General features: G+C 56.1%; 1 protein-coding gene across 3 annotated transcripts in view; it reads right to left on the reverse strand.

Annotated features, from left to right (window-relative positions):
• Positions 1–11,427, reverse strand: part of LOC108513878 (sodium/potassium-transporting ATPase subunit alpha-3) — a 122,320-nt gene that overhangs the window by 37,920 nt on the left and 72,973 nt on the right. For 2 of the 3 annotated variants that reach the window (XM_017849808.1, XM_017849806.1), the window contains exons 17-21: positions 10,425–10,590; positions 9,516–9,741; positions 7,097–7,225; positions 6,875–6,996; positions 1,727–2,709 (exon numbers count right to left, since the gene is read on the reverse strand). In XM_017849808.1, coding sequence (XP_017705297.1) covers positions 2,281–2,709; positions 6,875–6,996; positions 7,097–7,225; positions 9,516–9,741; positions 10,425–10,590 — 1,072 coding nt within the window. In that variant the 3' untranslated portion in view covers positions 1,727–2,280. Of the gene's footprint in view, positions 1–1,726; positions 2,710–6,874; positions 6,997–7,096; positions 7,226–9,515; positions 9,742–10,424; positions 10,591–11,427 lie in introns of those variants that run through there. The other variant, XM_017849805.1, reaches the window with a different exon arrangement.

The raw sequence follows: 11,427 nt of genomic DNA on the forward strand, positions 1-11,427 counted from the left end.
GGGGGGGGGGGGGGGTGAGGAGGAAAGACTGGGAAGGTCACAGGGATAAAGGGGGATAGGGGAGATAGATGTGAGAGGCTGAAGGAGAGACACAGGGGGAGAAACAGACAGGCAGCCCAGAACCAGAGAGAGGCAGATACAGACAGATTGAAAAAGAGAGATTGGCAGATGCAGAGATGAGAACATGGAGACAGAGCAACGGAAGAGTTCAGTGAAGGTGACAGAGACAGAGGGAGGTAGAGAGCCAGGCAGAGACAGGCTTGGTAAACTAGGGAGACTCAGAGATAAAGGCCAGGGGGAGACTCTGAGCAGAAACCTGGTAGGGGATGGGGGACTCAGAAATAGGGGAGAGACCCCAGAGGGAACTGGCCTTGAGGCATTGAGACAGAGAAGGGGGAGAAACCAAAAATGTCTGTAATCATGTTCTAGTCACCTCGACAGAGAGTCCAGCCCAAGGGCAGAGACATTGATTGGAGTGTGTAAGAGACAAAGATGCGAGACAACAAAGAGAGGCTACTGCCCGCCCCCACACCTGTCCGAGGGGCACACAGCCAACCAGGGTCTGAGACGCAGAAAGGGACGGGTGGCGACGGGGGCCGCTGTGTGCGGGGAGGGGTCTCCTGAGGTGTGGCCGGCCTGCCAGGACTGCGCAGGGCAGGCGGGCCCTGGAGGACAGTCGGGCGCGCTGGGCTGAGCCTGGCCAACTGGGTGCTGAACGGACAGCTCCCAAGCCCCGGGCCGCAGCCCAGGGATGGGCCCAGCCTCGCTCTCTCTGGGACCCTTCCAGTCAGGCTTTCCTCTCCGTTCCAGCCCCCTCCAGGCTCCATTTAGTTTTTTATGGCTTCCTGTCTCTCGCCTCAATTCCGGGTGTCTCTTACCCTCCCGCTTCACCTCTGGTCTCAGCCCTTTATTCCTTCTCCACCTCACCCAGCCTCTCTCCCTGTCTCGCCGGCTCTGTGTCCCCTAGCTCTCTCTCTCCCCATCCCTCTCCCGCCCACTCTGCCCCCTTCGTTGTCTCTCCCCATCTCTGTCTCTCGCCATCCCTCCATCTCTCCCTTTCTGCTCGGCCTCGTTTTGGCTCTTGCTGTGTGACCTTCACTCGTCCTTCCTCAGCTGCAGTTTCCACAGAAACCTCCGGCGAGGCGAGGGAGGGCGGGGACAGAAGGCGGACCCACCTTTCTCCAGCGCCATCAGCCCTTCAGCCTCTCCCACCCCTGCCGGCCCGCCCACCCCCCAGTCTACTGAGATTCCTCACTTCCTCTCTTGGGGGCTGGGGAGGTACATTTTCAACAGAAACACGGGGGTCACAGTCAGTTGAAGATGGCCTCGTGGATACGTGCACACACGATCACAACGTCACTGAACCACCCCGGCCCAGGCACACACTCGCCACCCCAGGCACGGCCACACTCAACAGCTCACTGGCCCTCCCCTCCCCCAGCCCCATCTGCTTTCTGTCTTTCTGTGTCACCGCTTCCGGTGTCTCCGTGTCTCCAGATCCCTACATTTGTCTCAGGGTCTCTGTCGCAGCCTCCCTCTGTCCTGAGAGAAGGTCAGTGGAGAGGGGCCAGGTGCTGGAACCCCGGCTGGCCTGCAGCCTGTAGGCAGGGCCGAGGGTGGAGAGAGCATGGAAGTAACCATCGAGGCTCACTCCGGTTCTCAGCAGGTGCCCCGGGGACCCAAGCCTCCAATGCCCTCACACCCCCAGGAAATGAGAGCCGGTATCCCCAGTTCTGGGGTTTTGTTCTTTTTTTTATTCCAACAGGGGCTGAGATGTGGCAAGGGGAGGGATGGGGCCCAACTGACCCCTCCCTGGGGGGGGGTCTCATAGAAATTCCGAGGTTTCTCCCCCCAAAAAAGAGAGGAAGAGAAGAGTGGAGGGGCACCAGGGGACACCCATCTGTCCAGAGGCCCTCCCCACCTCCAGAAGCGTGGGGGGCTGCGTCAAGTCTTGGGGAGCCTGAGCAGTTCCAGAATGGGGTCCTCCCCGCTGACTGCTTTCCGCTTCCCAGAGCGGCCCCCGAAGTCCCCAGCCCCTGGAGTCCTCGGTTCCTGCGCCCTTCTCGCCCGCGGCACCCTCTTGCGAGTCCACTGGAGGGCGCAGGCGGGCTCCAGAGCCGGGCCTCGGACTTCACCAGGAACTAAAGGCAAAATCGTGGCGTCCGGGGCGCCAGCGCACAAGTCCTGTCCCGCGCCCGCTGGGGGAGCGGGGACTGCTGGGGCCTGGGGCAGACCCCGTCCCTGCGGTCAGTTCGGGCGCCCGAACGGCCCCGCCCGTGATCACTCGTGCTCCGCCAGCTCCCGGGAACCGGCGGGGCCAGGCCGCGGCCGGGGCGGGCTGGTGGCTTCCGTGGGGGCGCCCAGGCTACGCGGGGCGCCGCCAGCCCCGAGGCCCGCAGCGCCCTGGATGCAGCCGGCACTCCTGGCAGACCGCACGTGGGTGCAGGGGGTGGGGGCAGCGGGTCGGCTCGCGCTGGGGTCCCCGGGTCCGTCCAGGACAGGCGCTGCGGCCCCGTGCGCGCCGCCCGCATCCCCGCCCGCGCCGGCCGAGTACAACTTGCCGTTGCTGAGGCGCATCTCGCGGACTGCGCGCAGCGACAGCAGGGCCCGGCTCGGGCCGCCCGGGCGCCGGCGCCGGCGGGAACGCGACGTCTTGCGGCAAGACACGGCGTGGCGCAGCTCCTGCAGCATCTCCTGGCACACCGACACCTGGGGGCGGCGCGGGCGGTCACCGTCCCGGTGCAGTCCGCCTCCCGCCTCCCCCAGCTCCTCTCCACACCCCACTCCTCCTCCTCCTTTACTCGGCCGGGTCTTTATTCCTTCTGCCCTCGCTTCCCTTCCCACTTCTCTTCCCTTTATCCGCCCCCGTGTTTTCTGCCTCCCCTCTCCACCTCTCCCTTCCTGTCTCCCCACTTATCTCCAATGTCTCCATTCTTCTCTGCGTGTGTTCCTGAATCTGCCCTTCACCTTCCACCTACGCTCCTCTCTTTCCTCTGGTCTTTTCACTCTAAATTTTCTCCAGTTCTTCCCTCCTGATTTCCCATCCTCTGCCCCTCATCCATGCGTTCATTATTGCAAGGCATATTTACCCGTGGCCTGCTGTGTGCCTGGCACTGTTCTGGACACTGGGGATATATGGCAGAGAATGAAACAGACATAAGTCCCAGCCTTCGTGGAGGTTATACTCAAGTGTGCAGACATAAGATAACAAACATTAATGTAGTATGCTGGGCGCAATAAGTGCTTTGGAAAGAAAATCGGGAAGAGGCCTAAGGTGTATGGGTAGGGAGTGATGATGAATTCTGAGACAGGGCAGTCAAGGAAGACCTCACTGAGAGAAGGATCCTTAAATAAAGACAGGGTGAGCCACGTGGAGACCTGGGAGGCCAGCATGCTGGGCAGATAACCAGGCAGGGCTGAAGTGCCCAGGTGGGAGCGACTTGGCACGTCTGAGGCACTGCAAGCAGGTCAGCGTGACTGGAGGGCGGCGTGCACAGGGAAGACAGGGAAATGAGGTCAAAGGCGGCTGGCTCTGCTAAGGCCCAGAAACCATTGGAAGGATTTTTGGCTTTCATTCTGACAATCAGAATGGAAGAGTCAGATGGGAGTCATTGGAGAGCTGTAGATACAGGACTGCTGTGTTTTCACAGGATCGCTCTGGAGCTGTGTTGAGAACAGATTGTAGGGAGGCCAAGGGTAAGAGCAGGGAGTCCGTGGAGGAAGCTACAACAATAACTCGGGCAGGAGATGGGGGTGGCTGGACCAGAGCAACATGAGAAGGGGCTGGATTCTGGACATATTCTGAAGGTGGAGCCAACAGGATCTGCTAAGAGATCAGGTACGGGGCATGGAAAAGAGGGAATAGTGAAACAAAAGTCCAATATTTTGGCCTGAGCCACTGGAAGGACCAAGTTGCCTCATGGGTGGGCAGAAGCCCAATGTTGGACACATTGTGTCACGTGCACACCTATCAGAAATCCAAGTGGAGATGCCAAGTGTGGAGCTGAAGTTGCAGACCTTGGCTTCAGGGGAGACACATATTTGTGGGTTAAGGCAGGCAGCCCTCAAGATCCCACCTCCCACATCCATACCCCTGTGTAATCCCCTCTGACAGCGTATCAGAGCTGGTCTGTGTGGCCAACAGAATTAGGCTTGGCAATTGCACATTCTGTTTTCACCTTGCTCTCTCTGATTACTCGCCCTGGGGGATCTCAGCTGCCATGGTATGAGGACACTCAAGCAGTCCTTGGAGAGGCCCTTGTTTGAGGAACTGAGGCCTCTTGCCAACTGCCATGTGAGTGTATTCATCGTGTTTTTTATTTTCTGTGTCTTAGGATGTTTTGACACTTTAAACATCTTGCAGGCTGGGGAGAGACTACCCCTCCCAGAACTAGCCAAGCCTTAGAGATAGCAGAGAGCTCAGCTGCCTTTCATGTGCAAAGCAACCAATCCTGAGTCTATACCCCCAACCTCCCCTTTTACCTAACTCTCACATACCAAGCCAATATTCTTCCTGCCCTAAATCAACCCAGGGGCCAGGTACCAGATAACTAGGGCCAGCCCCTATAGCCCAGAGTCCACTGACATTATTCAGACTGGTCAGTCGTAAGCTGTTTCCCCTGCCCTGCCTTGCCTTTCCCGAGGAAACCCCAATAAAGGCTGTGGGCTGCTGGTTCCTGCTTCTAGTGTTTCCCTTGTGCCCCCTTCTCCTGGGAAATGTTAAGGAATAACAATCATTTTTCTTTCTTTTCTTTTGAGACAGTCTCACTCTGTCACCCAGGCTGGAGGCAGTGGTGCGATCTTGACTCACTGCAACCTCCGCCTCCCAGATTTAAGTAATTCTCCTGTCTCAGCCTCCCGAGTAGTTGGGACTACAGGTGTGCACCACCACGCCTGGCTAATTTTTGTATTTTTAGTAGAGACAAGGTTTCACCATGTTGGCCATGCTGTCTTGAACTCCTGGCCTCAGGCGATATGCCCTTCCAAAGTGCTTGGATTACAGGTATGAGCCACCACACCTGGGCAAAAATCATCTTTCAATGAAATTGGTCTCTCCATGTTGTCACTTGGCTACTTCCAGAAACTAAAATCCCATAGGGACATTTGGGACAATGAGCCATCTTAGAAGGGAACCCTCCACCCCTTGTTCAGCCTTCAGACCACAGCAGTCTGGTCAAAAAACATGACTATGACCTCACCAGAGACCCACGGCAGCCAGAAACATTCAGCTAAACTGCTCCCAGGCTCTGGACTCACAGAAACTGTGAACCAATGGAAGCTGGCTTTTTAAAGCTGTTAAGGTCATTTGTTATGATAGCAATAAATAACTAACACAAGAGTCACCAGCACATAGGGGGTCTTAAGAGCCATTTGGCTGGTGGGATCACCGAAGGAGTAGAGAAGAAAAGCAGTATAAGGACTGAGCCCTGGAGCCCCACAACAGAGGCTGGGGAGAAAGAGGAACCCAACGAGGGAGCCTGGGAAGGAGTGACCAGAGAGGTGGGAGAAGGGGAAGAAGGGGCTTTGAGGATTGAGAGTGACTGGCTGTGCCGAAGCCCATTGCTACCTCACATAGATTAGGCCTGAGACTGGGAATTTCAGACGTGGAAGTTGGTGACAAGAGTGGCTTCAGTGGAGTGGCAGGGACAGATGCCAGACTGGAGTGGGGGCAAGAGGAAATGCGGGGAAAGAAGAAACTGGAAACATCAGGGAGACCCCCCACCGCTGCCAAGGCTGTAAAGAGAAGGGGAGAAAGTGGGTGGTGGCTGGGAGGGAAAGTGAGGTCGGGAGAGGGTTTCTTTAAGACTGGAGAAATGACAGCACATTTGTATGTTGGTGGCCTGAATCCAATAAAGAGAGGATAACTGATGCTGCAGGAGGAAAGGAGAGACTTGCTGGAGGGATGTCCTTGGAAAGGCAACGTGGACACGGGTGGAGGGCACCTTTACTAGCAGCATGGACAGCTCCTTCAGAGGAGTCCTCGCGCCAAGCGCAGAACACTGGCAGGCAGCTGGATGCAGAGCCAGGGTCTGAGGAGTAGATGTAAGGTCAGCCGCTGGATGTGAGGAGGGGAAGAAGGGCTGGAGGCTGACAGAGAGAGGGGAAGTGGGGAACCAGCAGTCTAGGGGTGCAAGAGCACAAATGGGTCTGAAAATGCAGGGGTGTGGCTGGGCAGCCCCCAGGGACATGGAAGCAGCCCTCCTGAACACGGTGTGGGACCAGACCAGGGCTATGTCCCCTTCAGGTTCCATCATCTACTGTTTCCTCACCTGTTTCTCCTCTTTTTTTTTTTTTTTTTTTATTTGAGACGGAATTTCCCTCTGTCACCCAGGCTGGAGTGCAGTGGCACGATCTCAGCTTACTTCAATCTCCACCTCCTGGGTTGAAGCGATCCTCCCACCTCAGCCTCCCGAGTAGCTAGGATTACAGGTGTGCACCACCACACCCAGCTAATTTTTGTATTTTTAGTAGAGATGGGGTTTCACCATGTTGGCCAGGCTGATCTTAAACTCCTGACCTCAGGTGATCCACCCGCCTCGGCCTCCCAAAGTGCTGGGATTACAGGCGAGTCACTGCACCTGGCCCTGTTTCTCCTCTTATTTCTTCTTTTCTGCCTCTGTGGCTCCCCACATCCTGTCCCTCACCTCCTCTCCCTGCATCCTCATCATTCCCTGTACCTACTTTCCCTCCTGTTCTTCCTCATGCGCTGATTCTCTGGCCCCATCAGCTCTCTTACTTCCCCACCTCCTGCATTCCTCCGTCCTTCTCACGATCCCCACCACCCCCCAGGTATGGCTCCCAATGCCACGATCTTCACGTACCTCAGCCCCTGGGGGTCCCTGTTCCTGCCCATCCCCACCTCCAGCCTCCTCACCTCCTCGGACTCTGCTGACCTCCGTGTGGACCATATGAATTCCATGACCGCCACGAAGACAGCAATGATGAGGCCACAGATGAGTACAACAAAAATGCCGCCAATGTTCTCCATGCCCAAACCTGGGGGGCAAAGGGAATTGGGGAGTCACGGAGTCGGGGCCATGTGGGAAGGGGGCTGGGAGGGGGCTGTGGGAAGGGGACACCACATGCGGAAGCTGACCTTTAGCTCGATGGTCCTCCTCCTTGGGGCACCGGCCCCCCTCCCACCACTTGCGCTTCAGTATCTCCAGCCTGTTGTTCTCCTGAAGCTGCAGGATGGCCAGTGTGATCTCATCCCGGAACGGGGAGCCTGGGCGGGCACATGAAGGGCTGGACCAGCCATACATCGGAGCCCCGCAGCCCTGCCCGCCCCAAACCCCAAACTGTGCCCTCACTACAGCCTTCCCCCGCTTCCACCACGTGCCCGGGGTCTTCCCCGTGGCCTCCCCTCACCCACCCCCACCCCACCTAGTCTCCTCTCAACACAGCAGCCAGAAAGACAGTGCTAGGAAGAGTCAGAGGCCACGCCTTTCCTGTGCTCAGGACTCTCCGTGGCTTCCTGTTGCAAGCTCCTCCCCTCAGCCACTCTGAGACACCCTCACCCGCACGGCTCTCAGCTCTAGCCCCACCAGCCTCCTGGCTGCTCCCCAAATCCATCACACACAGTCCTGTCTTAGGACCTCTGCCTCTGCCTGGAATGTTCCTCACCGCACTTCATCCAGGTCTCTGCTCACATGCTGGCTCCCCAGGGAGTCTATTCTGATGACTTTATTTAAAATGGCACCAAGCGCCCCACTCCCTGTCAGTGTCTTCCCCTTAATTTACTTTGGAGCAGCTGTTACCACCTAACACTGTATTATATGGCTATGTGTTTATCATCTGTCGTCTGCAGCCCCGTCAGGGTATCACAGCATCCAGTACAGGACTTGGTATGCAGTAGGACACCAGACGAATCCCCATCCACACCTCTCCCTGGACCACCTCTTCTCCCCACCCTCAAGTCCTGCCCTTAAGCCATCCTTGGGTTTCAACACCCCACACACCCTATTCTATACTTATTTCTTCATTGACTAAGATACTTCCTGACCATCTACCACAGAACCAGAGACATGGGCAGGTGAAGGTGATTAATATCTACCAGGCACCAACTGTGTGCCAGACCCTGGGTTTATTCAGGTCTTATGATGATCCTGTGGGGCAGGTATTCCCACCTGAGGCAAGTGTTTCTGAATGAGGAAAGCGATACACTTGCTTAAGGCTGTGCGCTGAGTCAGGGAGGAAACTGGGATTTCTTTCTTTTTTTTTTTTTTTTGAGACAGAGTCTCACTTGGTTACCCAGGCTTGCATACAGTGGCATGATCATTGTTCACTGCCACCTCCACTTCCTGGGCTCAGGTGATCCTCCTACCTCAACCTGTAGCTAAGACTACAGGTGCATACCACACCTGGCTAATTTTTAAATTTTTTGTAGAGACAGGGTCTTGCTATGTTGCCCACACTGGTCTCAAACTCTTAGGCTCAAGTGATCCTTCTGGCTTGGCCTCCCAAAGCACTGGAATTATAGGCATAAACCACAGTGACCAGACAGAACTGGGATTTGAATCCAGGTCGGTGTGACTCCTGGGCCTGTCCTCCAAGCACCAAGCTACACTGCTTCCCTGGCACCGACTCACCTACAAAGCTGCTAAGATCTGGGGCAATTTGCTATGCAGTAATAGATAACTAATACAGATGTCATCAGTACGTGGATGATTTTAAAAGCCAAAATGCCAAAATTTGGTGACAATTTGGTCGTGATTTCCAGCACTGAGTCCTGGAAAAACATGTCGTGGGCCACGTGACGTGGCTCATGTCTGTAATCCCAACACTTTGGGAGGCCGAGGAGGGCGGATTACCTGAGGTCAGGAGTTTGAGACCAGCCTAGCCAACATAGTGAAACCCCGTCTCTACTAAAAATACAAAAATTAGCTGGGCGTGGTGGCGGGGGCCTGTTATCCCAGCTACTCGGGAGGCTGAGGCAGGAGAATGGTGTGAACCCAGGAGGCAGAGCTTGCAGTGAGCCGAGATCATGCCACTGCACTCCAGCCTGGGTGACAGAGCAAGACTCCGTCTCAAAAAAAAAAAAAAAACAAAAAAAACAAACGTGTCCTGAAATGTAAATAGGCAATACAAGTCTCCCTACCAGATCCCTTCATCCTTCCCATCCATCTTACAAGCATTTTTCAAGCACCTGCTCTGAGCCAGGCTATAGGTTTTATGCAGGAAATAGAAAACAAATAAGACCAGGTCCTCACCCCCTCAAGGGGCCCTTGAGGGAAGACAGCAAGCCCCACCACCCACATATACTGAATTGTACACACAGTCTCACTGAATTCTCCCAATAGCTCTGCGAGGGCTGGATTGCTGCTAGGCCTGGTTTTGTAGGTTGGGGGCACAGAGCCTCAGGATGGTGGTGTCACCTGTCCAAGACCATACAGCCAGGAGGCCACATGCGACACACCCAGCCTGCCTCGGGGGTGCCTGGCCCAGTCCTGGGCCTGCTCACAGGTGGTTTCGGATGCCCATGGCCCCGTTGTGTTCCACACCACGCTGTGCCGTACCCAGCGGCATGCCGATGCCGTAGCCCTTGGTGTCGAGGAGTCCCCCGATCTGGGTGAGGTTGCAGTTGAGGCGCCGGTGGTACTCGTTCATGGTGGACTCGAGCAGGAAGGCATAGCGGGAGTTGAGGACGCGGGCGATGCCCTCTTCTGTGCTCTTGACGAACACGCTGGGCTGCTTCGACTGCATGTAGTTCCACATGCGCTGGTACGTTTGGTACCGTGAATTCTGGGCAGGGGACGACAGGGGAGGGTCTTTCCAGCTGCTTCCTTTCCCCGAGCCCTCCCCGTCCTCCAGGAAGTCTCCCTCAACCCAGGAGAGTTCAAGGTGATCAAAGGAAGACAGAAAGAGCCAAAGCAGAGGAGAGAGATGAGACAGACAAACTGTCCAGGCCAGGTCCAAGGCATCCCCACAGCCACTGCGCCCACCACCCACCTGGGGGCCCGGTGAGTGCACCTCCACCTCCTCCCCCTTAATCCTCCAGCCAGTGACCCCTGCCCAACTGAGGCCTCCTTTAGACCACTAGGACCTCCCTGCCAAGCTTGCTTTCCTTTTCTTTCTTTTCCACCACCCCAAAATACAAAGGATCAAGCACTTTTCACCTTGAAGGGCCTTCCCTTCTCTCTGTCAGCCCATATTCCTGGTCCCGACCCTTCCAGCAGCCTCCTTGATCCCATTTGGCCCATATGACATTGACATTTGATACCACATATGCCTCCCTGCCCTCATTCCCCAGTTCCCTAGCCAGCCAGCTGCAATCCCTATGACAGAATGTTTTCTGCTCCCCAGCCTCCAAAGCTGCTACTGACAGTCAGTCCCTCTGACCCAGGAGACCCTGCCCAGACCTATCCTGAGCTGCTTTGCATGGCGGGGATCCCAATACCATGCCCAAGAGGTTCTGGTGGCCCCACCTGGAAGAAGGTCATGGTGGAGCCAGCATGGATGGTGCCGTACTCGATGTTGGTCTGATCTGCCAGGTCATCGGCCGACTCCACAGGCACCTCCATGCGCTGCACGGTGAGGAAGGCGGCCAGGTTGGCCGTGTAGGAGGAGATGATGATCAAGGTGAAGGCCCACCTGAGGGATGGGAGGGGTGAGCCGAGGGGTGAGCCATGGGCTGGAGCCACCCCTGCCACCCTGCCCCCGTGACCATGCCCCCCATTGGTGGTGCCCCTCCCAAGTGACCCCAGCATCCAGAAGGCTCAGTGATTGCTGGGTGCAGAAGCAGGGAGTGTGGATTCTGAAGCCAGACTCCCTGGTTGTAAATATTGCATCTGGAGATTTCTACTTCCAGATATAAAAGAGTAAGATGGTCTGGAAATACCCTCCCACCATAAACAGCTAAAGAGCTGGATAGAATACAGGAAACTTTTTTTGTTTGTTTGTTTTGAGACGGAGTCTCGCTCTGTCGCCCAGGCTGGAGTGCAGTGGCGTGATCTCGGCTCACTGCAAGCTCCGCCTCCCGGGTTCACTCCATTCTCCTGCCTCAGCCTCCTGAGTAGCTGGGACTACAGGCGCCCGCCACCACGGCCAGCTAATTTTTTGTATTTTTTAGTAGAGATGGGGTTTCACCGTGTTAGCCAGGCTGGTCTTGATCTCCTGACCTTGTGATCCGCCTGCCTTGGCCTCCCAAAGTGCTGGGATTACAGGCATGAGCCACTGTGCCCGGCCTGTTTTGTTTTTTTGGTTTGTTTTTTGTTTTTTTGTTTTTTTGAGACAGAGTCTTGTTCTGTCACCCAGGCTGGAGTGCAGTGGCATGATCTCGGCTCACTGCAAGCTCTGCCTCCTGGGTTCACACCATTCTCCTGCCTCAGCCTCCCGAGTAGCTGGGATTACAGGTGCCCTCCATCACGCCCGGCTAATTTTTGTATTTTTAGCAGAGACGGGGTTTCACCATGTTGGCCAGGCTGGTCT

Source organism: Rhinopithecus bieti, unplaced genomic scaffold (assembly GCF_001698545.2).
Source record: "Rhinopithecus bieti isolate Rb0 unplaced genomic scaffold, ASM169854v2 scaffold_33065, whole genome shotgun sequence".
NCBI lineage: Eukaryota > Metazoa > Chordata > Mammalia > Primates > Cercopithecidae > Rhinopithecus > Rhinopithecus bieti.